The 26,620-nt window shown below is 44.2% G+C and overlaps 1 protein-coding gene across 4 annotated transcripts in view; it reads right to left on the bottom strand.

The window, feature by feature from the left end:
• Positions 1-755: 755 nt before the first annotated feature.
• Positions 756-26,620, bottom strand: part of ETV3 (ETS variant transcription factor 3) — a 181,471-nt gene continuing 155,606 nt past the window's right edge. For 3 of the 4 annotated variants that reach the window (XM_086945335.1, XM_086945334.1, XM_086945336.1), the window contains exon 5: positions 5,503-7,890. In XM_086945335.1, the coding sequence (XP_086801461.1) occupies positions 6,539-7,890 (1,352 nt within the window). In that variant the 3' untranslated portion in view covers positions 5,503-6,538. Of the gene's footprint in view, positions 7,891-26,620 lie in introns of all 4 variants that reach the window. The other variant, XM_086945333.1, reaches the window with a different exon arrangement.

Genomic DNA, 26,620 nt, shown 5'->3' with positions numbered 1-26,620 from the left:
TTTCGTCTGAGGTCCATATTACAAAATGGAAATCAAATGAGTGAGAGTGTCATTCAGTCCAGCAAAGTGTGCTTGGTGAAAGAGGATTAACAGGAATGTCATGCTCTACTGCCACTACTCTAGATACACTATTGGATATGACAGGATTGTTATGGGTGTGTATTGTTTGCTTAGGATGCAAGGTTCTGCCTTAGTTACTTATTATAAACTGCTACTATACCAGAAGGTCTGAGGTGGAAATGAATATGAACTCTGTTTCAAAGCCTGAAACTCCCAAGATGCTTTTAAAGTTGTAGAAAAAGCAAAGTAAACCCAATAGCTTCATTTACTGCTGTGTGATGCACGGAAATATGTAGAGTAGGCGATTCTCATGTCTTTTTCTGCTTTCATCTTGACTGCATATTAACCCGGAGGACACCAGAGGTGAAAGGTCTCCAAATCATTGTTCAACAGCCTTGATGTACACTTTATTTACTGTAGTTCACCATCCATGAGGTATTTTCAGATCTCTCAGTTTAATACACCTGCAACAAACTGACTGTGTGATTCCACCTTTAATATTTCCAGGTTGATAAAAAAAACATTGTTACAATTAGGTAAAAATTGTATTTTCTTCCAGCAACTAGAGATATTATGGTTCGTTAAGCATGCGATTGGAAAAGCTACTTTTGTAGAAGCAGTTTGCAAACAAAATCACAATCATGCCCATCATTCTGTTCACCAATTGCCAAGCAAACAAAATAAAAAATGAAGCCTTTTGTTGAAAATGTTTTTTTTTTTATTTTAGCTTTTAATTAATGAGGTAAAATACTTTACTTTCAAATTTCATACAAAATACAGAGCTATCAGATACCCCTGGGGAAAATATGTATATTATACATATAATTCTCTATAACATTAAATCATATATATATAATATATATGCCAAAAATGTTTTTTTCTTTATGAGTTTATAGAAAGTGGAACGTCTAAAGGCACTGCACAAACGGGAGTTAAGAAACTACTTTACATTTTTATGTACATATAAACACATTATTCAGCTACAATGGACTCTGATAACTCGATTACCCAGCCATTATTCATAAGTATGCGCATGTAATCCCTGTTGAGTCATAACTCTAAACACAATTATTTCAATAACATGCACAAACAAAAAATATTTTAAAATAATTTCTAGTCAAGGTTTTAAACACCAACTAAACAGTTAAACAAAAATCTGATTTAAATGTAATTAAACCCAAAACACTTGCCTCGTTTGATTTCTTTAAAACATCAGAACACACTACAAATTAATACATAATAATGGAATAAATAAGACCAAAGGGAATCGACCTATTTCTGTGAGCCATTTGCAAAGTCACATTTACTGTTAAAGGTGCTGTAAGCAGCACTGTAGGAAATGAGCTCCACTCTACTCGCCAAACCATACACAAACATGGATTTTCTTTGACACTAACAATTCTGCCCGTGTTTTTCACTTTGTCCCTCTGCATTAGTATTTGGTAATCTGTTTTATACAATTAAATAATTTTTTTTTAGATAACTGCTGACTTAACCGATGAGCGATAGACATGTGGTTTATGAAGACATGACACGGATGGCTGCATTGCAATAAACCAAAATCTAAAGAGTTGACCTTTCCTGAGTTTTCCCACTTTGCTACATGAAAAACACCCAGCAAAGGGGACTCCAAGTTTATTGGCTGAATTTTAAGAAATCCCTTTCTCCTAAACTAAAATGAGCTGCTGATGCTTTAAAATTCAATATGATTACTAAAAGTGAGGCAACAATGTATTGTATTACCCTTTGAAGAAATTAAAACATTACCATACGTGGGTGCTTTGATAATTTAGAAATTTTTCGGGCCACAAGTTTAAACCACTTAAGCACGATAATACAATTTAACATTTCGGTTTAAAATACATAGTAAAATATTTTCTCCGCCATAGAGCACACTAGTTGATTGCCTTATTTTTATGTTAACCACATCGACTAAATATTAAAAAAAGCAAAGAAAAATCATGCAGTTTGTCTCCCATGTGCATTTGGTTAGATGAGCTCGGCGAGTACAGTGTACATGCTTTCCCACCACTATGCTTTTAAAATCATGGGGTGGCATTTGACCAGGAAGAACCTAGCTTCAATCCCTGGTGGTATAAATAGAACTCTGAATGCCTTACGGGGTAATTGTTAATAGAAGACGATGCTACCCTACGTGAACTTTACTTTACTAAACCAGCAGTTCCCTGCCCAGTATCTAAGATAAATCAAAACATTTCCCTGAACATGGTCCAATAAGCTGATCAGATCCTTTTACCTTCAAAAAACAGAACATCTTTCACCATGGACTCCTCTGCCCATGAAGACTGTATTAGCTGTTGCGCTATATGATAATCTAGGTTTTATTTTTTCAAATGGAGCAGCATGTACACAATGTGGCACTTGGGTATTGTCTCCATAGAGGATAAGCAGCGCTGCTAAAGGCCTCTGGAATCTATTCCTGAGTAAATACTGACACCAGGTGGCCCATTTAATGTCTACAGGCCTCCCAAAACTTTAGGGACGGTAAGAAGTAGCGTTCGTAAAATAGATAAAAGTAGTGATAGAAATTTTTAGTAGAGCACCCCAAAAATGGATATAACAAAATCTTGCTGAAAAGAAGCACTACAAAGAACACTAGAGGCAATACCTACCAGCTAGAGATGGGCACAGAACTGTAACAGTTTGCCTAGAAATTTGCGCATAATATTTGCAATCCGAACAATTTATGTGAACCCAGTACTTTGGTACAGGTGCCCCATCTTTGGAAACGAACAAAAAAGATGGGGAATAAGGATAAAAGGTCATCCTGCTCGATGGGCATTGGAAGTTGTTTTCACAACCAACAAAAAAATGATGTGTTCAAGAATCAATAGCGCGCACGAATTATGAAAGACAGGTGAAGTTCTGAACCAGTTTTTTGTATGGAAGGTATCATATAGACAAGAACACGGTCGCTTCAGCAAACCTTAAGTAAGAAACAACTGCTGCAAGGCAGTTTTATTCTTTTTTACTTTCGGACACTGACCTTCCAGATCAAAGGTGTCTATTATTGTCCAAGAGGGATGGAGCCACCACAGATTTTTTAGCTTAGCCCAAAAAACAAACAGAAAATGTTTACAAAATGAGTTTACAGAATTATTTACACAGCCAGTACTAATCATGAAAATCTGCCATGGCTTCAGATCTCGGAGATCACCAGTAGACATGAATGAGCAAAACGGACCGTCAATAGCTACTTTGATATTGAAAGTGTGGTCCAACATAGGGAGGAGGTCAGTCACAACCCACTAGCAAAAGTTGCCCTGTTATCTCAGAATTCCAGTTTCAGACGGTAACTTGTAAGCAAACATGTAAAAGCAAAATGGTCGAAGAAGGAAACGAAAACTGATAGCAAGAGACTGGTAACATGTTCCCTGCTTTGTCCTGAGACTAACGAGAGAGCAGGAGGAGCAAAGGATTGTGGGGGAGGGATTTGGTGTGTAGAGACTGGAATCCATATGCTGAAAATTCTATAAAAGTGTCAATGTGAGCTCGCACTTACAAGCATGGGGTGGGGGATTTTTTTTGGGCTTCTTTCTGTATCAAAAAAAAGAACGTCAAAAATGTGTTTCAGTAGATATAAGCGAAACATGCACTTAAGTGGTCTCTGAAGTAGAATGGCCATGTTTGCCAGTTGCTGGCCAGCAAGTAGGTGCGTTGCATTCTGAGTGAAGCTGAATCTCGACTAGGGCAAGCCTTGGTACTGCCATAACAGTCCACAGACCGCTATAATCTACCACAAAGCGTTGCCAGATCAAATATCTCAACTTGAAGACAGCCAACCATTGTGAAGCCTTGCAGGAGAGGAGGACAATATATTCCAAAGATACACTGCCACTCACAAGCCACTCTTTCCTGAGTTGAAACAGTGCTTTGTTGGGAATTCCTTTCAATGAAACTGTGTTACACACTCATTTTTAATTTACAATGCCCCAGCTTTGGTTTTACTTCCATGTACATCAACCTTCAGTGCAACCCTCAAGCATGATACTAATAAAAACCTTTAAGCTCTATCCATATGGAGTATAAAACTGATTCCGAGCAATCTAATCTGAACTGGTTTGTAATGTGATGGGAAATGAAGGACAAACTAATCTACTTTGATCAATCCGACTTTCTGTAATACTGTCATTTACACTGATAATTTCAAATTGCTTTCACAATTAAGTCAAACTCAGCTCTTTGGCACAGCGCCATCTTTAATTCTAGCCTCTCACAGAGGCCAATGTTTTAATTTGCACATTATCGCAACACTGCGTCTCAGCCTTTAGAACCTCCTTTGTTTCTTTTCATCGGACATCTTGGCTAATGTTTGGAATTGACAGAAAGGTAACAATGGGAAGGTGGGAGGTTGAACATTCCATCTGGTAAGTGCACTCAAACCGGATATCCTGACTCATAGGTTTCAACAACTGTTTCTCTCCGCTGACAACCCAGACGCAATCCAGTACTAATACTCACAAGTAAGGCTTAACGGGATAACAAGCAAGTACTACACAGTTTCTATAAAGAAAGTAGAAACTCATCAACTGTACAAAATATATACACCAATGTCAAGCATATACATTCCTGTTGCTAGTTAGAAAATGCAAATCCCTTGTGCATTTCTTTGTACATAAGGATGTCACATTCTGCAGCAAGCAGGTAAAGTCTCGAATGTTTGCACTAATCTTAGTAAAAGATTATTAAAAAAGCTTCAATAATAATCTCAAATTACAATTACAGATCGTATGGCCATCTTACACCGAACAAATATATTCAAAGCTGAAAGTTCTGTTTCAAAAATATAGATTTTAAACACGTTAAAGGCATTTGGTTAATTCCACTATGACGAAAAGGCTTTCCCTGCTCAGAATAGGATACGTGTTAAGCAATGTAACACAAGAAGAAGAAACCGAACTATTCTACAAAAGCTAACATAAGGCATTTCCATGATAGATGCATACATGCACAAGCAGTACAGGCAGACTGCAGGCAACAGTAACGTACCCACAGTTAAAGGAGTGCTAATTTATTCGTACAACACATCGCAAACCAAGGTGATTTGTCTATAGGGTATCTATAAAGAATGCATTCTTTTTGGTTGGTAGAGAAAGAGAGATTGAGTAATGCTTTCGTGGCACCCTACCTTAATGGGCTCAAGTGGAATGTAGTGCATCAATTGGATTGAGACGTCACATCTAGTAAAGGAATTACAAAGGCACAATTTTTTTCAGATGGCGTTAAAGCGAAGTATGGTTTAAAGCTAAAAGTCTTGTAAAGAAACAAGAACATCTTCAATGAGGATTTCTCAATCCTAGTCGTAAATGGATAGCATAGTTCAAGTTTCCGAACCTGAATTCTGTGGTGCCATGCTTCTTGCAGGCAAGATCGGAGATTGCTCTCCCACAACTTTGAAAAGGAAAGACTTATTTCTTTTGCACATAAATTTACGAGGTATGTAACAAAAGCAAAGCTATGTTGCAACCTAGAATAATGCTATTTTTTCAGTGTGCCTTTTATCTGTAAATACAAATCTCAACTGCTTTGATAAGTGCATATCAAGTTTCAAGAAATCAGGTTAAACCGCCTGCAAGATTTCTTGAAGAAGGGAGAGGGGCAGGGGTAAAGGCACAACGCTACATCTTGTGCCACACGACAGCTCAGGGTATCCACATAGCTACTATGCACTCATACACCATTTAGTGATTTGTCACTTGGTAAACAAAAAGGAATCCTCTTACATGATCAAGCAGATACCACGGGGTATGCAGGAGTAATCTTGCTTTGCTTATTTTAGTAATTGAGAACTCAACCTCTCAAGGCTGGCTCAACTGCACAGCGCCAGCTTTGATCTAGATTAGTGCAGGAGTAGCGTTATTGCTCAATGGAAAAATTATATGGACCATCAAGCCAATACTGGTTTCTCCAGTACTGAATTGGGATTAAATGTGCATTTTACTGGTTCGATGTCCTTGTTGAAGGATCACTTTCCTGAAAGATCCTTAAAATGCTAAATTTAAAAACTGCATTAGCCGTATCAAATTTGCCCAGATCCAATTTGAGTTAAACTCACTAACAAGTGTTCATTACACCAAGTACAATACATTCTCACTGGAAAGTATTGTTTGAACAGTTCAAATTTGTTATCATGGAAAATCATCCAAGGATAAAGGCAAGCCAACAACTATCCTACCCATGACAGCCAAACCACCAAACACTATAAGCAAATTATTGAGGACACCTAGTGCCAATAATTTTACTAACTCCATCATCCAAACATTAGCATTAACATTGGTTTTGAAGCCTAATCTTACAATTCAGAAGAGGCGGTATCCGCTGTCTGCATCTAGCCAGAAATTCCAAACTAATCTGCAATAACACCAAATGATCCCAGCTTCTTTTGCTCAGAAATACTATTACATAGGTAATTATCATTAGATTATACTGTAAACACATGATTCTATGTAAACTTGTTTTAGGTATCAGAAGTGACGGCTGCCACAATTGCCTTAGTCTCTACTATAATGGGGGGTGATCGAAGGTCGAAGTAGTTGAATTTTCCATTATCTCTCTGCTCCAGGTTCTCAGCTTGCCAGTCCTCAATCCAGCGACGTTTATGGCGCAATTTTGGTGGGATTGCAGAGTCATCTTTCTTTTCTGGGATTGCGTTTTCTGTTGGCGCTTCTATAGGAGGAATTGCCTCCCCTTCGGTTTCACCTTGGACAATCAGGGTCTGAGTTATTGGATTCTGATCTTGAGCAACCACATTCTGGCCCTGAGTTATGACGGTCTGACTTTTAGTTATGACGGTCTGGTTTTGAGTTGTCATGGATTGGGTGGTCCTTGGTGTGGGAGTCAGAACTATAGTTGGCCAGGATGGGACATTTGGCCTGGCAAAAAATGGTTCTTTTCTCTCTTGAGATGAAAACACCAAATCTTTCCTCTCATCTGATAGGAAAACTGGGTCTTCTTTTTCAACAAATGCTGCATCTGGTGACAGGTTTTCAAGATCGTCCTCTTCATGCCCGCTGCTATCCCCGCTTATTGCAGAGTTTGGGCTTTCGGGTTCCTCATCAGACACAGGCTCCATTTTCATTCTTGGTGCAACAGGCTGAACTTGGGGAACAGCTTGAGGTTCTTCCACACTTTCAAGCCGTTCTCGGTGTCTGCGTCCTAGTGGGGGTGCCTGGAGCTTAATAGGAAAAGTAGGTGGGTCTTCAGGATGCATATGCCTGTGTGGGGGTGGGATCATTAACCCTGGATATCTGGGGAATGTCCTTGGACTTAGATGGTAGTTTAATACTGAGCAGGCTTGAGCTTGCAGGTAGTGTTTCATTTCATCTGGGTTGAAACTGAAGTAATTGCCACCTGGGAAAGCAGGACTTAACCCTGGTGAGGGACTGTAAGAAAAGACTGAAGGAGTAAGAGACAGAGCCGGGGATATTGGTATGTTTAGAACACCACGTCCTGGAAGAGGGGACAGAGAAAATGGACTGTGTGGCTCTGGATACATGCCAGGTCTGGAGTAGAGGGGAAACAGGAGTTCTGGTTTGTGCTTTTGGTTAGCAATGCCAGCACCACCCAAGGTGCTACGAGGTCCCATCAGGTCAGCATTATTGCGCCACTCTGCACGAAGGTCTTCTAGTTCCGATGTGTGAGGCTTTCCATCATTTGCATCATTCAAAGATTCATGGCTTGACTGGCCAAGTGAACCTCCTGAGTATCGATGAGCATGAGCATCTTCATTGGGAGAGTCGACATCCAATGGAGGGAAATGAAAGCGTGATGATGCAGAAGGGATAGGAGGAGCACTCTGGGGGACATTACCTAGGGGAATAGAAAACAAATTTCAGGTAAAGTAAAAAAATTAATCTAAAGCAAACTAATATTTTGACAATCATGAACAACAACATTTTAGGCCAATACTCCAAACATAAAATGAATGCTTTCATAAATTGAAAAAAGGTCCTAGTATGTTTAATTGGAACAATGATGTTAAGGTGTTCAAAAACTGCCACAATTATATTTATCATCATTTATTACGAGGAGGGTGTCCTTAATGCAGAGCCACAGACCGGTTTATTTCCTAATGTGCATCACTTACGTATGTTTTATTTTAAACCAAAGAATATCCAGGTGATGGAAAATCGGTTTTAGAGATGGTTGTTCTAGAAATACACCAGAAAAAATGAGTTTGAGGAGTACGGTAATAAAACTCTAGTGTGTTAAATACTGTAATGTGTGTGCATATATGTGTTTTCACTTTATGGAAAAGGCGCGATTCTGGAAGTCAAAGGCGTCATCGCGGCAACCTAAATAATCGCGAAAAAGGAAAATAGGTCTGAAAGATGATTTTGAAAAGAAACTTAGTACAAAAATATGAGTTTAAACATGCTTTGAAAGCAGTATGTATATAGTAATGTGTGTAGGGCAATGTTCAGAATGGATTTTGTTTTGCATATTTTTGGATGTGTTGGTGGTCACTGAATGTCTGCTTTTGTTTTCAGTTTTTATGATGTGTCCGGGGGAAGCGCGATTACCGACATCGAGGTCTCCGGAGTCAATGCAAAAAAATAATAGGTTTTAAAGATGGGTTTTATAGAAACTCTACAAAAACATGACATTAGAGAATACTGTAAGAAACCCCTAGTGTGTAAAATAGTGCAGTATGTGTGCATATTTGTGTTATCACTTTATGGGAACGGCGCAATCGTTGCTGTGAACTACATCCCCACGATGTCCTGAATAACTGCGAAAACGGAAAATAGGTCTGAAAGATGGTTTTTAAATAAACTTGGTACAAAAATAGGAGTTTAAACCTGCTTTTAAAGAAGTATTAATATAGTAATAGATGCAGGTCAATTTTCAGAATGGACTTTTTTTTACATATTTTTTGATGTGTTGGTTCCCATTGAATGTCCGGTTTTGTTTTTTTCTGTTTTTGCAACGTGTCCGCTGGGATTGCAAAATCGCTGCGAAGATTCACAAAATCTTAAGAAAAAACCTTTTACTGATGACAATCTCCACAGTAAATGCAAAAATTATGTTGTGAAGACTTACAAAATGGTTAAAAATAAAACCAGTTATTAATGTATTTTCTGATAAACACATGAAATAAAAAAATGTGTATATTATATAAATAGAATACACAAGTTCCTACTTGTGTAATGGTATATCTGCAAGAGACATTAGTTAGTGATAGATTCCTTACCTTAGAATATCCCCAGGCGTCAGACTGGATCCGGAAATGTTTGCGTAGCGATATCCTTGCACGTCGATAGGCATTGTCTGCGGCATGCGCGTCCGTCGTCGGCACCGTGATGACGTCAGAGTACTTAGACGCCGCCTCCGCGTGCTGACGTCAGGTCTTAGACACAGCTTTTCCGCGCCAGAAACGCAGAGCTATGCTAAAAACCAACACTGGGCCCTGAAAGGGGATGACCTTAACCCTAGATATCGGTTCGCAGAACGGGGAGGAGGGGTGGGTCAGTAAGGAATCTATCACTAACTAATGTCTCTTACAGATATATCGTTACACAAGTAGTAACTTGTGCATCTGAAAGAGAAACGTTAGTGATAGATTCCTTACCTTAGAATAGATACCCCAGCAATACCAACCCCAGTGGTGGGCTGCAAACCAATAATCACACCAGAAAGTCCTGGAGGACGGAACGGCGAAAGAAGCCATCCGTACGGACTAGACTGTCCAGGGAGTAGTGTCTTGCGAACCTGTGCAGCGAGGCCCACGTAGCCGCCTGACATATGTCCTGCAAGGGGACTCCTCGGCCCAGGGCAGTGGTAGTCGCCGTGGCCAGAGTTAAATGGGCCCTAAGCCCAGCAGGAGGTTCCTTTTTAGCCAAGGAGTAGCACGCTTGGATGCACAACACGATCCACCGAGAGATGGTCCGTTTGTGCACCGCCCGTCCCTTCTTAGCGCCCATGTAACCAACAAAGAGTTGGTCATCCACCCGGAACTGGCGAGTGCGATGCAATTAGAATGAAAGCGCACGTTTTGGGTCCAGACGGTGGAGCCGCTCTTCCTCCTTTGAGGGATGCGGAGGCGGAAAGAAGGTGGGCGAGGTGATGGACTGCCCGATGTGGAAGGCTGTGGCTACCTTGGGCAGGAAAGAGGGCTTTGTCCGCTACACAACCTTGCCCGGATGGACAGAAAGGAAAGGAGGTTTAGAGGATAGAGCCTGGAGCTCAATGACTCTCCTGGCAGAGGTGATGGCAACCAGGAAGGCAGTCTTCAAGGTAAGAAGGCGGATAGGACAGTTGTGAAGTGGCTCAAAGGGAGCGCACATCAGAAAAGTAAGAACCAGGTTCAAGTCCCACTGAGGCATCACGAAGGGAACAGGTGGAAACGTATGTGTGATGCCTTTCAGGAATCGATGAACAACAGGTGACTTGAACAAAGAAGGTTGATCAGGCAGCCTTAAAATGGCTGAAAGAGCAGAAAGGTAGCCCTTGATAGTGCCCACAGGAGAGCCCTGCTGGGCAAGAGAAAGAAGGAAGAGAAGAACCTCAGAAAGAGGGGTAGAGAGAGGATCCACAGCCTTTGCTGTGCACCATGCCACAAATCTGTTCCACCTGCAGGCGTATACAGACTTTGTGGCGGGACGCCTGGCTGCCAGAATGATGTTACAGACCTCAGGAGGCAAGTCAAATGGCCTCAACTGTCGCCGCTCAATCTCCAAGCATGGAGGTGGAGACTGGACAGGTTCGGGTGGAGGACCGTTTCCTGCTGCTGCAACAGGAGGTCCTCCTGAAGAGGCAGACGAACCGGGGGATCGACTGACATACTGAGTAGCTCGGGATACCAGTATCTTCATGCCCAGTCCGGAGCCACAAGGAAGACTTGTGCCCGGTCGTGCTTGATCTTCAGCACTCTGGGCAGAAGTGGTATAGGCAGAAAGACGTACAACAGACCAACTCCACTCGCATCGAAAAGCGTCTCAGAGCGAGTGCCGCCTTGGAAATTCCAACGCGCAGAACTGATGACATTGCTCGTTCTCTTCGGTGGCGAACAGATCTAACCAAGGCTCTCCCCACAGCTGAAAGAGGCCTTGCGCCACGTCCGAGTTCAGACGCCATTCGTGATCCATCATGCACCGGCAGCTGAGTTAGTCCGCCCTGGCGTTCAGGGAACCTGCCAGGTGTTGAACCACCAGGTTCACCCCCTGATGTTCCAGCCACTGCCAAAGGCGCAGAGCCTCCTGGCAGAGGGTCCATGACCCCACACGCCCTGTTTGTTGCAGTACCACATGGCGGTGGTGTTGTCCTTGAACACCTGCACTACAAAAATCCCCCGGACAGAGGGGAGGAATGCCTTCAGTGCTAGACGAATCGCCTGTAGCTCCAAAATGTTGATATGGAGCCGGGACTCCGCCGGAGACCAGAGGCCTCCGATCTCTGCCTCTCCTATGTGGCCTCCACAGCCCTGGAGGGACGCGTCCGTCACAACTACGTGCTACGGTTGGGGAGGAGAGAGGGCTCTGCCGCTGATCCAATCGCGGTCCGTGAGCCACCACTGCAGGTGTCAAGCAGTGCCCTCCGAGATAAGGACATGGTTGGGCAGGTTGCCCTGATGCTGGGCCCACTGAAACTTCAGGTCCCACTGCAGGTGCCCCATCCGCCAACAGGCGTGATGCACCAGAAGGATGCAGGAGGCCATCAGCCCCAGAAGCCTCAGCGTCAAACGGACCGAAACTCAGGATAAAGGCTGAAAGATTGGAATCAGAGCCTGTATATCCCGAACCCGCTGTTCGGGTGGGTAAACCAGAAACTGCGCCGAGTCGAGAACCGCTCCGATGAAAAGGAGCTTCTGAGAGGGACACAGGTGTGACTTCGGCACATTGATAGAGAACCCCAGCTGATGCAAGAGGTCTGCCGTCGTCTGGAGTTGGCCGACAACTGTTTGGGGCGCAGCCCGCCAACAACCAGTCGTCGAGGTAGGGGAAGACTGAAACCCCTAACCTGCGCAGATGAGCTGCGACCACCGCCATCACTTTCGTGAACACCCGTGGGGCGCTGGTAAGGCCGAAGGGGAGCACGGTAAACTGAAAGTGCTCGTGGCCTACCGTGAACCGCAGGTAGCCCCGGTGGGCCAGCTGGACAGGGATGTGGAAATAAGCGTCCTGCAAGTCCAACGCTACCATCCAGTCTCCTGGGTTCAGGGCACCTAAGACTTGAGCCAGAGTCAGCATTTTGAACTTCTCCTTCCGGAGGAAGCCGTTGACGTTCTGTAGGTCCAAGATAGGGCAAAGACCCCCTTTGCCCTTCTTGGGTACCAGAAAGTAGTGGGAGTAGCAACCACACCCTACTTCTGGCCCAGGAACGCGCTCGATGGCCCCCTAGGCCAAGAGGGCCGTAACTTCCTCCTGCAGAAGTCGCAAATGATCCCCCGATACGCGGTGGTGTTGTGGTGGCATGGCTTGAGGTGTCATCTCTAAGGGGAGGGAGTAACCCCGTCGGACAATTTGCAGCACCCACCTGTCCGACGTGACAGTGCACCAGTAGGAGTGGTGATGGCGAACCCTGCCCCCCACTGGCGTCACATGGGCTGAAAAGCATGGACTAGGAGGGTTTTGAGGCGGATGCTGCGGGGGAGGATGTAGACTGGCCTCTCCGTTGTCCCCGACCGCCTCCACGGCGATTTCCACAGCCGCCACCACGCTGGATGTTAGTCTGCGGGGCGTGGCTGGCAGCACGTGTGGGGGCGCCCCTTCCTTGGCCACGAAAGAAGCGAAAGGCACCTGTTTGCTGGCGCGGGCCGAGAGGCCAAAGGACTTGGCCGTAGCCCTGGATTCCTTAAAGCGCTCAAGCGCATTGTCTGCCTTGTCGCCAAAAAGGCGACGGCCATCAAACTGCATGTCATCAGTGTATTCTGGACATCGGCCGAAAAGTTGACGGACCTCAACGAGGCGACGAATCGCCACTGTCGTTGCCATCGCTCTGCCCATTGAGTCGGTGGTATCCAGCCCACACCTGATAGAATATTTTGCTGCATCCCGGCCTTCCACAAGGGCTTGGCCAAGTTTGGCCCGTACCTCTTTTTTTTTTTAAACAATTTTTATTGAAGTTCTTTGGTTCTTAAGGGCTGTGCAATTATAATTAAATACAATAAAAAAGTCGGAATCAGGGCAAACATGAAAATTTGATCACATTAAGAATACAAAAGAAATGCAAGGAGCTAATTTTTTTTTTTTTTTACATGACAAAATGAAACAAGTCCCTAATTACTCAAAAAACAATCCCCAATTTTTTCCAACTTCCTCATCCCTCCTATCCGTTGTGCGAATAAGGATTCACTTTTTCTAACATTTCTTATTTTTTGCAACCATGCTTGGAACAGCGGGACCTGTGCCGATCTCCAATTTTGCAGTATTAGCGACCTAGCTACTGCCATTACAATATACAACAATTTGACCGTTTGATCAGCAAATTCTAATTCGGAATCATATCCATAAAGCATTAATTTAACATTATACGAGATCTGAATCTTACAGTCAACTTGTATAAAACTAAATATCTCATTCCAGAAGGATACAATTTTAGGGCAATCAACTATAGTAGGATACCAATTAGCGGGGGAAAATTACTGACATCGAAAACAATTAGCAGATGTATTGACGTACATTTTTGAAATAACCGCTGGGGTATAGTATAACAGCCATTTATTAAAAAATAACATTCTTCTCCAATTAGCACCCCGTAGCACAGTAAAGCTTAAATCATTTAACGTTTTCCATACATTTACAGAGAGAACATGATTCTCTTGATCTTGCCATTTTTTAATAGCTTTCGGTGTGACATCTATCTCGGTATGGAGAGCTAAACAACGTTTCCATTCCCCCGGTTTATTCGACCGTATAGTCACAAACAAATCTTCCCAAAGCTGAATACGTAAACAGAGATTTCTTGGGTCCAGCCGTTCCAGCATTTTATAAATCAAAATATAAGAACCTATTAACAAGTAATTCCCCTGAATTAATTGTTGCATCTCACCGGGAGTTAACCAAGCTTCATCCCTTAAAAAATCTGATACGTTTTTGAATCCTCTATAATTCCATTGCAAAACGATATCTGGACTTATTTTAATCTCTATATAATTGAAAACATATTTTAAAGGAGTTTTAGAGTTGAAACACGGAAGGGAGTATCTTTTAAGGATAGCCTCCCGTCGTTTGAAAAACCAGTTCATGATCTTATAACGTACTAATTTTGGGGATTTCGGTATTTGCAGAGAAGGGAATCTGAGTCTCATAACCAATTAGGTCGAAAAAGAAATTAATGAATAAACTAGGACTTTGCACTCCAATTTTAAAGCGCTCCAGATATTGAGCGAAATATGCACTATAATAGTCTTTAATATTAGGTAAAGAGAGCCCACCTAGTTTTGTATCTGTATAAAGAGTTTTTAATGCTAATCTAGGAGTTTTTTTTGCCCAAATGAAACCTGAAAATACCTCCAACGGACACACTGGCAGCAATTCCGCGACCGTGTTCCACAGAGAGTGGGTGTAGCGGCCCAAGAGGCATGCAGTGTTGGAAGACCGCAGTCCCAGACTAAAGGAGGAGAATACCTATTTGGTGTACTGCTCATACCTCTCAGATTTTCCGTCCGGCGGAGCCGACGGGAATGCGGTCAGGGAATTTGAGGCCTGGATGACCAGGCTCTCGGGGGTGGGGTAGGTGGACAGGAAACATGGGTCGCCCGGGGCCGGGCGGAGGCGTCTGGCCACGTTCCTATCTACGGGCGAACCCTTAGCGGGCCTGGACCAAGTGCCCAAAAGAACGTCGGTCAAGGCCTCATTAAACGGCAGCAGAGGCTCGGCCGAGCTTGACTGCGGTTTAAGGACCTCAGTGAGGAGGTTAATCCTCACGGCCGCGACGGGGAGCTCAAGGCCCAAGGCCTTGGCTGCCCTCATTAACACCACACTGTAGGTTGCCCCCTCCTCCGTAGCCACGGTAGGAGGCGAGACAAAGCCAGTGTCTGGTGAGGTGTCCAGACCACTGGCATCCCCAAGTACACCTGTCCAGTCCTCTTGAGACGGACACTCTCAGGTCAGAGGGTCCTCAGACCCCTCCCAATACTCCTCTTCACCCATCCCCTGATAATCAGGGTTGTCAAACAATGAGGCCGGTTCATAGAAGCTAAACTCCCCAAGCGGATCCAGTGGGGCCCTGCGGCGCCAGGACCTGCGGCACCGGCGGCGTCAGGGCCGAAGCCCCCGACCCGCTAGGGGCCCCAGACGGGTCCGCTGGGCCCGAAGGCGCCTGCGGAACCAGTCGGGGAAGTGAGGTTCCTCATGGCCATGAGGAAGCGCTCGATCTCCACCGGCGTCGCGTCCTGCCCAGGGACCGAAGGGTGTGGAGCAGGCCGCGACGCCCGCGACTCAGACGTAGCCGCGAGGGCGGTGTCACCCAAACCCCAGGCCGCGACGCAGGGGGGGGGGGGGTTTGGGGGTGGGGTGTCGCTTGCGGGACCGCTATCTTTCGATGTGGGGGGCAGTCGCTTGCGGGACCGCTAGCTTTCGAAGTCAGGGCCCGGCAGTCGGGGCAGGTCTTGTCGTGGTCGACGCCAAGACAGTGGAGACACCGACGGTGAGGGCCGGTGACCGACAGTCGGTCGCAATCCTCACAAGGCTTGAAACCAGGCATCCCTGTCGGCACCATCCGGAGTCGCAAGACTCAAGAAAAATGATCAAAAGGTTTCAAAAAAGTCTAGTCAAAAAGTGACTAAAATACTGCTTTTTCCAGATCTACGCTTGCTGGTGCGGAAAAAAGAAGAACTGACGTCAGCACGCAGAGGTGGCGTCTAAGTACTCAGACGACGTCATCACGGCGCCCACGACGGACGCGGAGCCGCAGACGACGCCTACCGACGCGCAAGGGTACTGCTACGCAAAAATTTCCGGATCCCGTCCGACGCCTGGGGATATTCTAAGGTAAGGAATCTATCACTAACGTGTCTTTCAGATATCCAATTATAGCAAGAAAGAAAATCTTAGAGGATAGGAATAGGTTAGAGTTTCTGGGCGCAGAGGCTTTTGATTGCCTCATATGCCGAGCAGTAGAGAATATGACTGAAAACACATTGGAGTACTGCCAGGTCGTCGCTCAACAGAAATTTAGGTTGTGTGAACCTTTGGGGGTTCCCATGCCCTTGGTATATAGCGAAATTGAACAGAGGCTCTCTTATCTCCCGATACAAGCTGTTGATGGGGGCTATAGCTCTAGTGGGAACTTTGTGATGTTTCTATTAGGAGTTTTGAGGCACCATGGGTGACTCCTCTGGTTCAATTAATTTTAAGGATTGCAGTCCCTAGAGTATTGTAGGGTTTAATAATTGGTATAGAGCTGCTGTTATAATATCCCCGACGTCAGGTGTTTTGGATGACAAAGTAGACACTTGGACACTGTTGGTATACTAGAGAATAAAACATTATTGGCTCGCAATAATATTACTATTGCCCATAGACTGGCATCTTGGAATGTGGCAGGTGTAAACAGCAAAAGATCTGACCAGGAGTGGCTATCTGATCTTAAATCCTTTCTATCATTTGCCTTCAGAGACCTGGGAGACTGACAGTTCCTTTTTTACATTGGGTAGGCCCATTTTGTTTGATTCGCCATCCGCTATCTCTAAGGCTAATATGGCCTAGATAAGGAATAACTTTTTACAGTGGAAGTCATCAAAGTGGGGAACTATTGAGCTTGAGAAACCTATAGTACGTGGCCATGCAGTCATAAAACCAGACCCTGCCATTGAGCCGTATTCGCTCACTACTATTAATGTTCATTGTAGATTTCTTCTCACTAGATTTAGGTTCAGCCAGCTTCATATGTTCTTAGCTTTATCTAAAACTGTGGAGTGGAGCACAAAGTTAAGCTCATGCACTTGTGATAACTTTTCTACTGAGGATTTATTACATTTTGTCTTCTCTCGTGGTTATTATGAAACCCCTCGAAGAATGTATTTAATCCCACTATTGAAAGCTTTGCAAGTAAAACCTTAATTATTGTATTTGAGCCACTCCTGGACATGTACCCTATGTATTGTGTAGCTCGGTTTCTCGCTTGAGAAAGTCAAAGAAGCCAATTGTGGACATGTACTTAATATTGTTTAAGGATGTTCCCCCCCCCCCCCCAAGATGTGTTTCTCAATCTTTTGGACGTAATGCATAGATTTTTTTATGTACTTTTTTATTGACACTGTCAAACTGAGATATTTCTGTGCATGGTATATGAATTTAATGCTTTTAATGGACTATAAGCAGCTCACTGCCACAGTATTTGCATTGTTTTACTTTTTTATGTGTGTGAAGTACATATCTTTATTGTACTTTTATGGTCTTGTTCAGGCCGAATTAAGTTATTTTGACTGAGTGACTGATTTTCTTAGAACACGTGACCGACCCCCTTCGACAGATTTCCATGAAAATTGTCAATTTACTAAGTCAGCCATGGCTTGGCATGACAAGTTTCATGATGGTCAGTCCGGAGATAAAAGTGTAATAAGTAGGTAGTGTGCTCAACCACAGCTGTTGATAGGATACTAGTTCATCTCGGCCGAATAGGGAATTCCAATATTGGACTGTGTCCAATTGACCATGCGATTTTGGCTGGACACTGCTCTTCTCCCTTCACAATTTCTTGTGACACATGGCAGAGATGTCCATTGTCACCGCTTATTTGCCCTCTATTTGGAACGTTCATTACAGTGTCTCATTTGTAGTCCGTGGATACCTTCTGTGGCTTTGAATGGAATTCAGAACAAGATTAGTGCTTAATGGACGATGTAGCAGTGTATTCCTCTTAACCAGACAATCTATTGCTGAGAAGGCTGACTGATACGTGGCAGTTTCTGGGCATGGTCTGAATCTTCAAAAGGCCCAACTATTCTTAATTTTACACCAAACTTGTAGGAGCCTAGTTCAGTACCCGTTGACCCCTATGTAGGTCTATTTAGGTATTAAACTTACCTCACCTGTTAAAAGGATAAATTATTCACAGTTACTTTGTCAGCCTATAAATAAAGTGTGCTTATGACAGACAACCTATCACCATTATAGGCCAATGCGACATTGTTAAAATACATTTTCGAACCCCGGACCAATTCAAGCAATACCTCTCCTAGTGAAGAAGATCAACAATGCCTAATCCCAGACCCACAAATTCAACCCATCAAAGCCTGGTCCCCACTGGCATTGCAACTCAACTAACTCACTCTAGTACATTTGTTAAGAGCGTGCAATGGCCGAACAAAATTGGACACACCAGGACAGCTGAAGTTTAATAGAGTAGGCCAAGCGTTTCTGTTGGACTACATTCTGGTGGAAACCAGATTATGGCAAAAGGGCAGTGATTTCTATGTCACCACGAGGGAGGATAGGGACCAAAATGCCCTTATTTTGGTTCTGAAGTCGCTGAATTTGGGTCCCTCCAACTCCCTATTTACCTCTATACCTGTAAATAGTGTGCTAAGTCTAACAAACAACAGAAGGAATGTTAGGTGGGAGGAATTCCAGCAGTCACCCCATAAGCTGGCAACAGTCTACAAACTAAGAATTCCATCTATGATAAATATGTGAGGGGTAACATCTGCAGAGGGTCCAATGTTGGATGCTGGGAAAGTTGTCATACTTCATCAAGAGCGATCATCAAAACTGGAAGACACATTCTTCCCAACAGTACGAAGTAGGCCAAATAATCAGCCCAAATGTACCTGGTTTAATACAGTCTTATTGGACGTTGTGAAGGCATAGGAAAGGCCACGCATTAAACTAACCCGGGTACTGTACAAAAAGATCACTTAGCAGGGGAGGAAAAAATGGGAACTGGAGAGATGGGACAATCTCAAACTCGCACTATCGAACAAGGACATGAAGTCCTTTTGGGCCATTGTGAGCTTGGGAGATACCCAAGAGAAGTCAGCAATTAAGCCAAATATTGCCTCTGACTTGTGGGAGAAACCCTCTACTCCAGCAATGAAAATGAAATTGTACCTCGAAAATTTAATAAAGTTAAGGATAATAATGCCCCTAGGCTTGCATCAGGCAAGGTGCCAGAGCTGATGTTTGCGGATGACACCCTCCTACTTTCAAAGACACCAATGGGAGTCAATCAACCACTGCATTTCTAAAGCGCGCCACATACCCGTGAGGGTCTCAAGGCGCGGGGGGGGGCTGCTACTGATCGAAGAGCCAGGTCTTGAGGAGTCTTCTGAAGGCCAGCAGGTCCTGGGTCTGTCGTAGGCTGGTAGGGAGCGCGTTCCAGGTCTTGGCAGAGAGGTAGGAGGGATCTGCCGCCGGCGGTGGTTTTCCGGATACGAGGAACTGAAGCGAGGGCGAGGCTGGCAGAGCGGAGGCTGCGTGTGGGGGTGTGGAAGCTGAGTCGGTCGTTGAGGTATGTAGGTCCTGTGTTGTGTAGCTTTGTGTGAGTGGATGAGGAGTTTGAAGGGGATCCTCTTGTTAACTGGGAGCCAGTGTAGGCTTCTCAGATGGGGTGTGATGTGGCTGCGTCTGTGGGCGTCTAGGATCCGTCGTGCCGAGTCGTTCTGAATTCGTTGTAGTCGTCTCAGGAGCTTGGTTGTTGTTCCTGAGTAGAGGTCGCTCTCGTAGTAGAGTCTGCTGGTGATGAGGGCCTGGGTGACAGTTTTTCTCGTGTCATGGGGGGATCCATTTGAAGATCCGGCGGAGCATTCGGAGGGTGTTGAAGCAGGACGCAGAGACGGCGTTGACTTGCTCGGTCATGGAGAGGGTGGAGTCGAGGATGACCCCCAGGTTGCGTGCGTGGTCGGTGGGTTCCGGGGCAGTGCCTAGCGATGTGGGCCACCAGGAGTTGTCCCAGGCTGATGGGGTGGGTCCGAGGAGGAGGACCTCCGTCTTGTCTGAGTTCAGCTTCAGTCTGCTGTCCTTCATCTAGTCGGCGACGGCCTTCATTCCTCTGTGGAGATTGGCTTTGGTGGTGTGGGGGTCTTCGGTGAGGGAGATCAGCTGGGTGTCGTCGGCGTTGGAGATTATGTTGAGGCTATGTTGTCGTGCTATGTGGGCGAGCGGTACCATGTAGATATTGAACAGCGTTGGGCTGAGGGAGTGTCCCTGAGGGACACCGCAGATATTGTGGTTTTTGAGCGGAAGGGTGGGAGGCCGACGCTCTGGGTTCTGCCAGAGAGGAAGGATGTGGTCCAGGCCAGGGCCTTCTCTTGGATTCCGGCGTTATGGAGGTGTGCTGCTAAGGTGCGATGGCAGACCGTGTTTAAGGCTGCTGATAGGTCCAGGAGGATGAGGGTGGCCGTTTCTCCCTTGTCCATCAGGATCCTGATGTCATCGGTGGTGGCGATGAGGGCGGTCTCGGTGCTGTGGTTGCTGCGAAAACCGGATTGAGAAGGGTCCAGGATGTTGTTGTCTTCGAGGTAGCGGGTTATCTGTTTGTTGACAATATTATCTGTCACTTTTGCCGGGAACGGGAGCAGGGAGATGGGCCGGAAGTTCTTGAGGTCCTTTGGGTCCGCCGTGGTTTTTTTTCAGTAGGGCGTTTATCTCGGCGTGCTTCCAGCTTTCCAGGAAGGTTGCGGTTTCGAAGGAGATGTTGATTGCTTTCCAGAGGTCGGGTGCGATGGTTGTGCTGGCTTTGTTGAAAACGTGGTGAGGGCAGGGGTCGGATGAGGATCCGGAGTGGATGGAGTTCATGGTTTTGATGGGGTCTTCGTCGCTGATGGTGGGTCAGGCGGCTGGAGGTGACGGGGTGGTGGTCTCTGTGGTGGGTGCGGGGGTGTCGGATTTGAAGCGGTCGTGGAAGTCAGTGATCTTGCGGTGAAAGAAGGTGGCCAGGGAGTCGCACAGGTCCTGTGATGGTGGAATGTCATTGGTGGAGCTGGGGTTGGAGAGTTCTTTCACGATGCTGAAGAGCTCTTTGGTGTTGTGTGCTTTGTTGTCTAGGCGGTCCTTGAAGGCGGTCCTCTTGGTGGTATTGATGAGTTGGTGGTGTCTGCGGGTGGCGTTCTTGTGGGCTGTGTGGCTGTCTGGTGTTCGGTCGTGGAGCCACTTCTTCTCCAGCTTCCGGCAGGTGCGCTTGGATGTCTGGAGGTCTTTGGTGAACCAGGCGGCTTTCTTGTTGGTGTGGTTAGTTGTGGAGATCTTGAGAGGGGCGAGGGCGTTGGCGCAGTCGTTGGAGTCAAAGCGCATTCTAGAATGCTCTGATACCTTCTGTAAGACTTGGGGCTGGAGATAAACACATCCAAGAACAAGTATATGTTGTCTAATCCTGTTAACACATCTCACACAAATCCACATTTGAATGGCTTTCCCCTTGACAGAGTGACGGTGTTCGATTATCTAGGCGTCACTCTGACCGAGCATCTAGAGTGGGGATCGCAGATGGCTAAGGCCAGCCTTAAGCTAGCACAGACACTGGGAGGAACCCGTGGGGCCAATAGTAGAAATTGACATTATTGGGGTCCCCTGGAAGCAGGCTGGCCACATTGCAATGCGGAAACATGTTCTCGGCTGTGCATTATATATGGAGAAATTGTATATATTTTATTGTGTATTTCAATATGTGCTTTTATGGTCTTTGTGACCGAAATAAAGTAGATTGGAATGGAATACCCTTTTCATGCTATCCTGCAATAAGCAATACGTAGTTTTGTACGAGGGGTATAAAGGGGTAGGTGGCCCATCCAGCTTCTGAAACAGCCCCCCAATCGAGGGGTGGTCTCTGCCAGATTTTAAGATTACTTTTGGGTCACTTTTGTCTCTTGCATTAGATTTCTTCAAGCTGACTGTCAACCATATGGTAATTCATTTGTGTATCAAAAATGGGTTGAGCCCGACTGAAAACTCTTACTGTGCCTGTATGCATGCGGAACCTACTTTTTAAAAAGGTTTTTAAATAGTTTTGATTTAAGGTGATCATTCATGCCTGCAAGATATGGGGAGACACTTGTTCTGCTTTTCTAATTTCTCCACTACACTGTTTAATAACTCTTTGTGGAATTCATTCTTACAGTCTATTTTTCAGGACAATATTGCCAGATCTTGGTACTCCTGTGAGATTAAAGCTGGAGGCAGCTGTTTGACCATCAGGATTTTTCTACCTTTGCCTCAGTGTGAATATGGTCTTCCTCACAAGGATATATATGGATAATATTACTTACCCAGTAAGCATCTGTTCTTGGCATGTAGAGCTGTAGATTCACTTGCTTTGCATACTCCTATCTAGTGTTGGTTCCGGATGTTTGCACTTTGTTTTTCTTTGAAGAAGTCTTTCCAGTCACAAGGTAGGCGACACCTCCTTTCGGTGATAATACGCATGGGATTAGACTCCATTCAATAGAGAGGTCCATGCGTATGTATATAAAGTAAGAGAGAACTGCAACAGGTATAGATACCCGGGGGAGGCGGGTGGGCGCATGTGAATCTACAGCTCAACATGCAATAACAGATGCTTACTGGGTAAGTAACATTATCCGTTCGAGGCATGTGAGCTGTAGATCACATGCTTTGCATAGACTATACAGCAGTATTCTCCTAAAACGGTGGCTAACCTGGAGCTGTTGCAGCGGTCTGAAAGAGCGTCTTACGTACTGCTTGGCCTACATTAGCCTGTTGCCTGGCTAACACATCTACGCAATAGTGCTTGGTGTAGACCATGTTGCAGCTTTACAGATGTCAGCTATGGGGATATTTTCTAAGAAAGCTACAGTAGCTCCTAATTTTGCGGGTGGAATGCGCTCTAGGAGGGTATTGGTAAAGTCATTTTTGCTTTTGCATAGCATGTTTGAATACATTTGACTATACACCGAGCGATACCCGATTTAGAAATAGGATTGCCTTTGTGTAGTGGAACAAAAGCCAGAAACAGTTATTTAGTTTGACAAACTAGTTTCGTTCTTTCTATGTGATACAATAATGCTTGTTTAACATTTAACATGTGTAGTGCTCGTTCTGCCACTGAATCTGGTTGAGGAAAGAACACAGGCAACTCCACAGATTGATTGATATGAAAGGCAGATACCACTTTGGGTAGGAATTTGGGATTGGTGCGAAGGACAATCTTGTTTTGGTGGACTTGACAAAATGGTTCCTCTATGGTTAGTGCCTGAAGCTCAACTACTCTCCTCAGTGATGTAATAGCAATGAGAAAGCAACTTTCCAAGTGAGAAAATGCATTTCACATTTGTGCAATGGCTCAAAGGGTAGACCTATTAGTCTGGTAAGGAAAATCTTAAGATTCTGCACTGGGGCAGGTGGAAGTCATGGTAGAATAACTCTGAGTCCTTCCATAAAAGTTTTTATAACAGGGTAAGTGTGGCAGGGTATGCTCAGACGAGAGTCCCTTCCTCACTTTGCCACTGGATTCAAGCAAGCCGGGCTGAAGACGGCTGGAATGCCAGAAACCGGTCCTCGGAAGCTTGTTTCCGGTCCAGGGAAGGCATGGCTTGGCAGTTCGGGCTGGACTGTTCCCATGAGGCACAGGGTCAGACTGATTTGCATATGGCCATGTCTGAACTGGGGTGGGGGAGTGAGCTAAAGAACGGTGATGGATTAAACCCAGATCTTTTGACTGGGTGTGAGTGTTTAATGAGTGTTTAATTGGTTCAGATGCTCCGTCCATTACCACCCCCTTTTGTACCACTCTTTTGCCAGAGGCATCTATCAATTTAGATTCCTGGTATGGAGGAGGGGCATTTCTTCACGTCTGTGAGGATGAAGTAATCACTTAAGTTGTCCTGACCCCTGACTCGGGCTAACGACAAAATATGACTGTAATGAAATAAACACACAACTAGCATTATCGTGGCCTTGTAAACTGCCCTTAAGAAAAGCAACCATCTGTAAGTAAATATACATTAATAACGGTGTACCACATAGAACCTCTACACAACAATACTTTCTACTACTCGTGCAATATATGTGACCGCATATGTATACAATGATGAGGATATACACCACTGCTAAATAATGTATCCTTTTAACAATATCTATATATTACAATTGAGTAAAAAGATGACAGTGAATAATGCACATCCTTTATTAATATAATGTTCTGAACATTACGCAGGAGTCTGTTTTAGTCTTTAGTCTTTTTTCAGTATCCGTAGGTAAAAGCAATAGAAAGGGGACTTAAAAAACACACCCGTCACTTCTGGGGGTAGCGGCAGCACAAGCAAGGAAATTCCATAGAGCTGGTGAGAACCGCCATGCCGCCATAACCACGAGGAATAGACCAAGTAAGATTGTTCCTTTAACAATATATTTCTTTTTAATACAGGCGACTGAGAAGATTCTCTCTTGACCCCCGAAGGAAGTATTGCTTAAATCTTGAGAGGTACGGGTTAAATAACTAATGCTTATAAATTGCGGACAGATAGAAGTTGCAAGTTTTTGCACACAGATGTGATGTCATAAAAGGGGCAACTATTTAATTCTACGAATCCTGATCACCACACTAACGCATTTCTCTTTTTATAACAAAAGGGGATTTTTGATAATTAGGAGTCCACTATTTACAAGACAATTAGAATCAGCGTTATAAATAAATCGCGCCAAACAAACTCTAACCCCATAATTTTGATCTTGACAAAAAACATTTTTCACATCAAATGGTGACCGATAAGACAAACTAAATAGCCTCAGTAAGATGTTCACAGTTATTTACCTATCACTAAATCAGTGTTTAAAGAATTTAGATAAACACATAGGGTTGTATAAAACGAATTTGTATCTAGTTATTACATTTCTTGATTGCAGGTACTATTGGCCTCACTAAACAGAAGGTGGAGAATTTAACCACTGGTGTACTACACAAATTGTGCAAGTAATTTTAATTTTCATCTTGGTCCTGAAAAAGCCCCATAGACCCGGCTGGGCACAGTGGGGCTGAAACATGTCGACATACTCTGACCAATTTTGATGCATAGAGGATCTAGTAACACAACCCTTATCTATACCAAACCTTTTTTTAACAATTGTTGAATCACATATTTTATTAAATTCTTTTTGTTGATCAAAGGATTTTTTAGACTCGCTAATATATTTTTGGGAGCACTGTTTCTGGTCACTAATACATAGCCAGTAGTTACCTCCGGGTGGAGGTTGCATACAACTATACAAAAACCCTATGATGATGCACCCACGCTACGTATAATGGTGGAGAACCAAGATATACCATCACATCGCTTACGTGAGTGTATGAGGGTTTTTTTTAAGAAGGTCTCAAAAGTACCCTGGTGCTGTAGTGTCAAGTGATCCATTCTCCATTTGATTTTTGATTACATAGCCTGGAAGCCGAGTGGATCCACAAATTCTACCTCCCTCCTTTTGATTTATGAATAAGCATACCCTTAAACATGGGCAGTGTATGAGTGGATTTTTGTGAAGGGCTTAAAGTTTCAAACAGAAAATCTTCCTCAGGAGACTGTGAAGCTGAACTCCATGCTACTGAGTAGCTCGGTTTAATAATTCTATGTACCCTACATTATTATCTGGTGGGGAAGGTTTTTAAGGGTATAAGTCTGGGTCTTCTTCATCAAACACGCTTTATTTGAATATTTCACAGGCTAATCATAAAAGCACAATAAAAAAAACATCCCCATGAAAAAGAATTATAACATACTTGTAGTCCGTCACTATTAAAAGGAGATCGTTTCAATAGATTCTATCATAAATTACAATAAAATGTATTTCCTACTTTTAAAAACATTCTTTAAAAACGATAAAACAGATGTGATTATAAATTCATCTTCCAATGATTGCAAAACCAGGAAAGCTGGACAACATTGCATTAGACCAATTTTCCTTAAGAGTCAGGAACCATTTCTTTCTTTCAAACAGATAAAATTTACCAAAAAAATGACACATGGATGGTCGACTGGTTCGATTGGTCGTCACATGGGCATTTATACAAATCCCTGGACCAATCATTCTGTTCTGGGAATTAAATCGATCTATAAAATAGTTCCCAATCGTAAGCGTATTAACAAGAATCTACTAGAATCTCCTGTGAACATCCCTTAACAGGGCTGTATTTTAAAGGTCGTTAAAAGAGAATATTGGACTTGAAGTGTAGCCTTTTTTTTTTTTTAAATCAACCCCTCTTCCTCGATCTTCCACAAGTCTGGGTCATAGTCAGTGTTTGGATCTGTATTGTACTCATTACAAGGATCAGGACTATTGTCACGTGGTCCATCATCATCATCATCATCATCATCATCATCATCATCCTGGTTGTCAGGTGATTGTGATGAATTTGTGGATGTTATAAGCAAATCTGGGTCAGGTGGGGAGGAAGGTGGTAGAGGAGGAGAAATATTTGTACCAACACTTTTCCTTTTAAGAGGAATGTGGCAAGTGTCCTCGGACTCTGGCTTGAGTTTAACTGGCAATTTTGCTTATGATTAATGACCAATTGTTTTTGCTTCGGGTCAGGGTTGGAAGGCGGGACCTCTAAACAATGCTCCTTGGATGGAGTGGTAGCTGCTTTCTTTTTCGGTGCCCAAATTTTAGGAGCAGTTGTTTTCGGTGCCGTAGTTTTCGGATCCGACACAAGA

This window comes from Lissotriton vulgaris, chromosome 12 (genome assembly GCF_964263255.1).
Source record: "Lissotriton vulgaris chromosome 12, aLisVul1.2, whole genome shotgun sequence".
Lineage (NCBI taxonomy): Eukaryota > Metazoa > Chordata > Amphibia > Caudata > Salamandridae > Lissotriton > Lissotriton vulgaris.
Note: the sequence above shows the minus strand (reverse complement) of the source record. Positions and strands in the feature narration are given on the sequence as shown.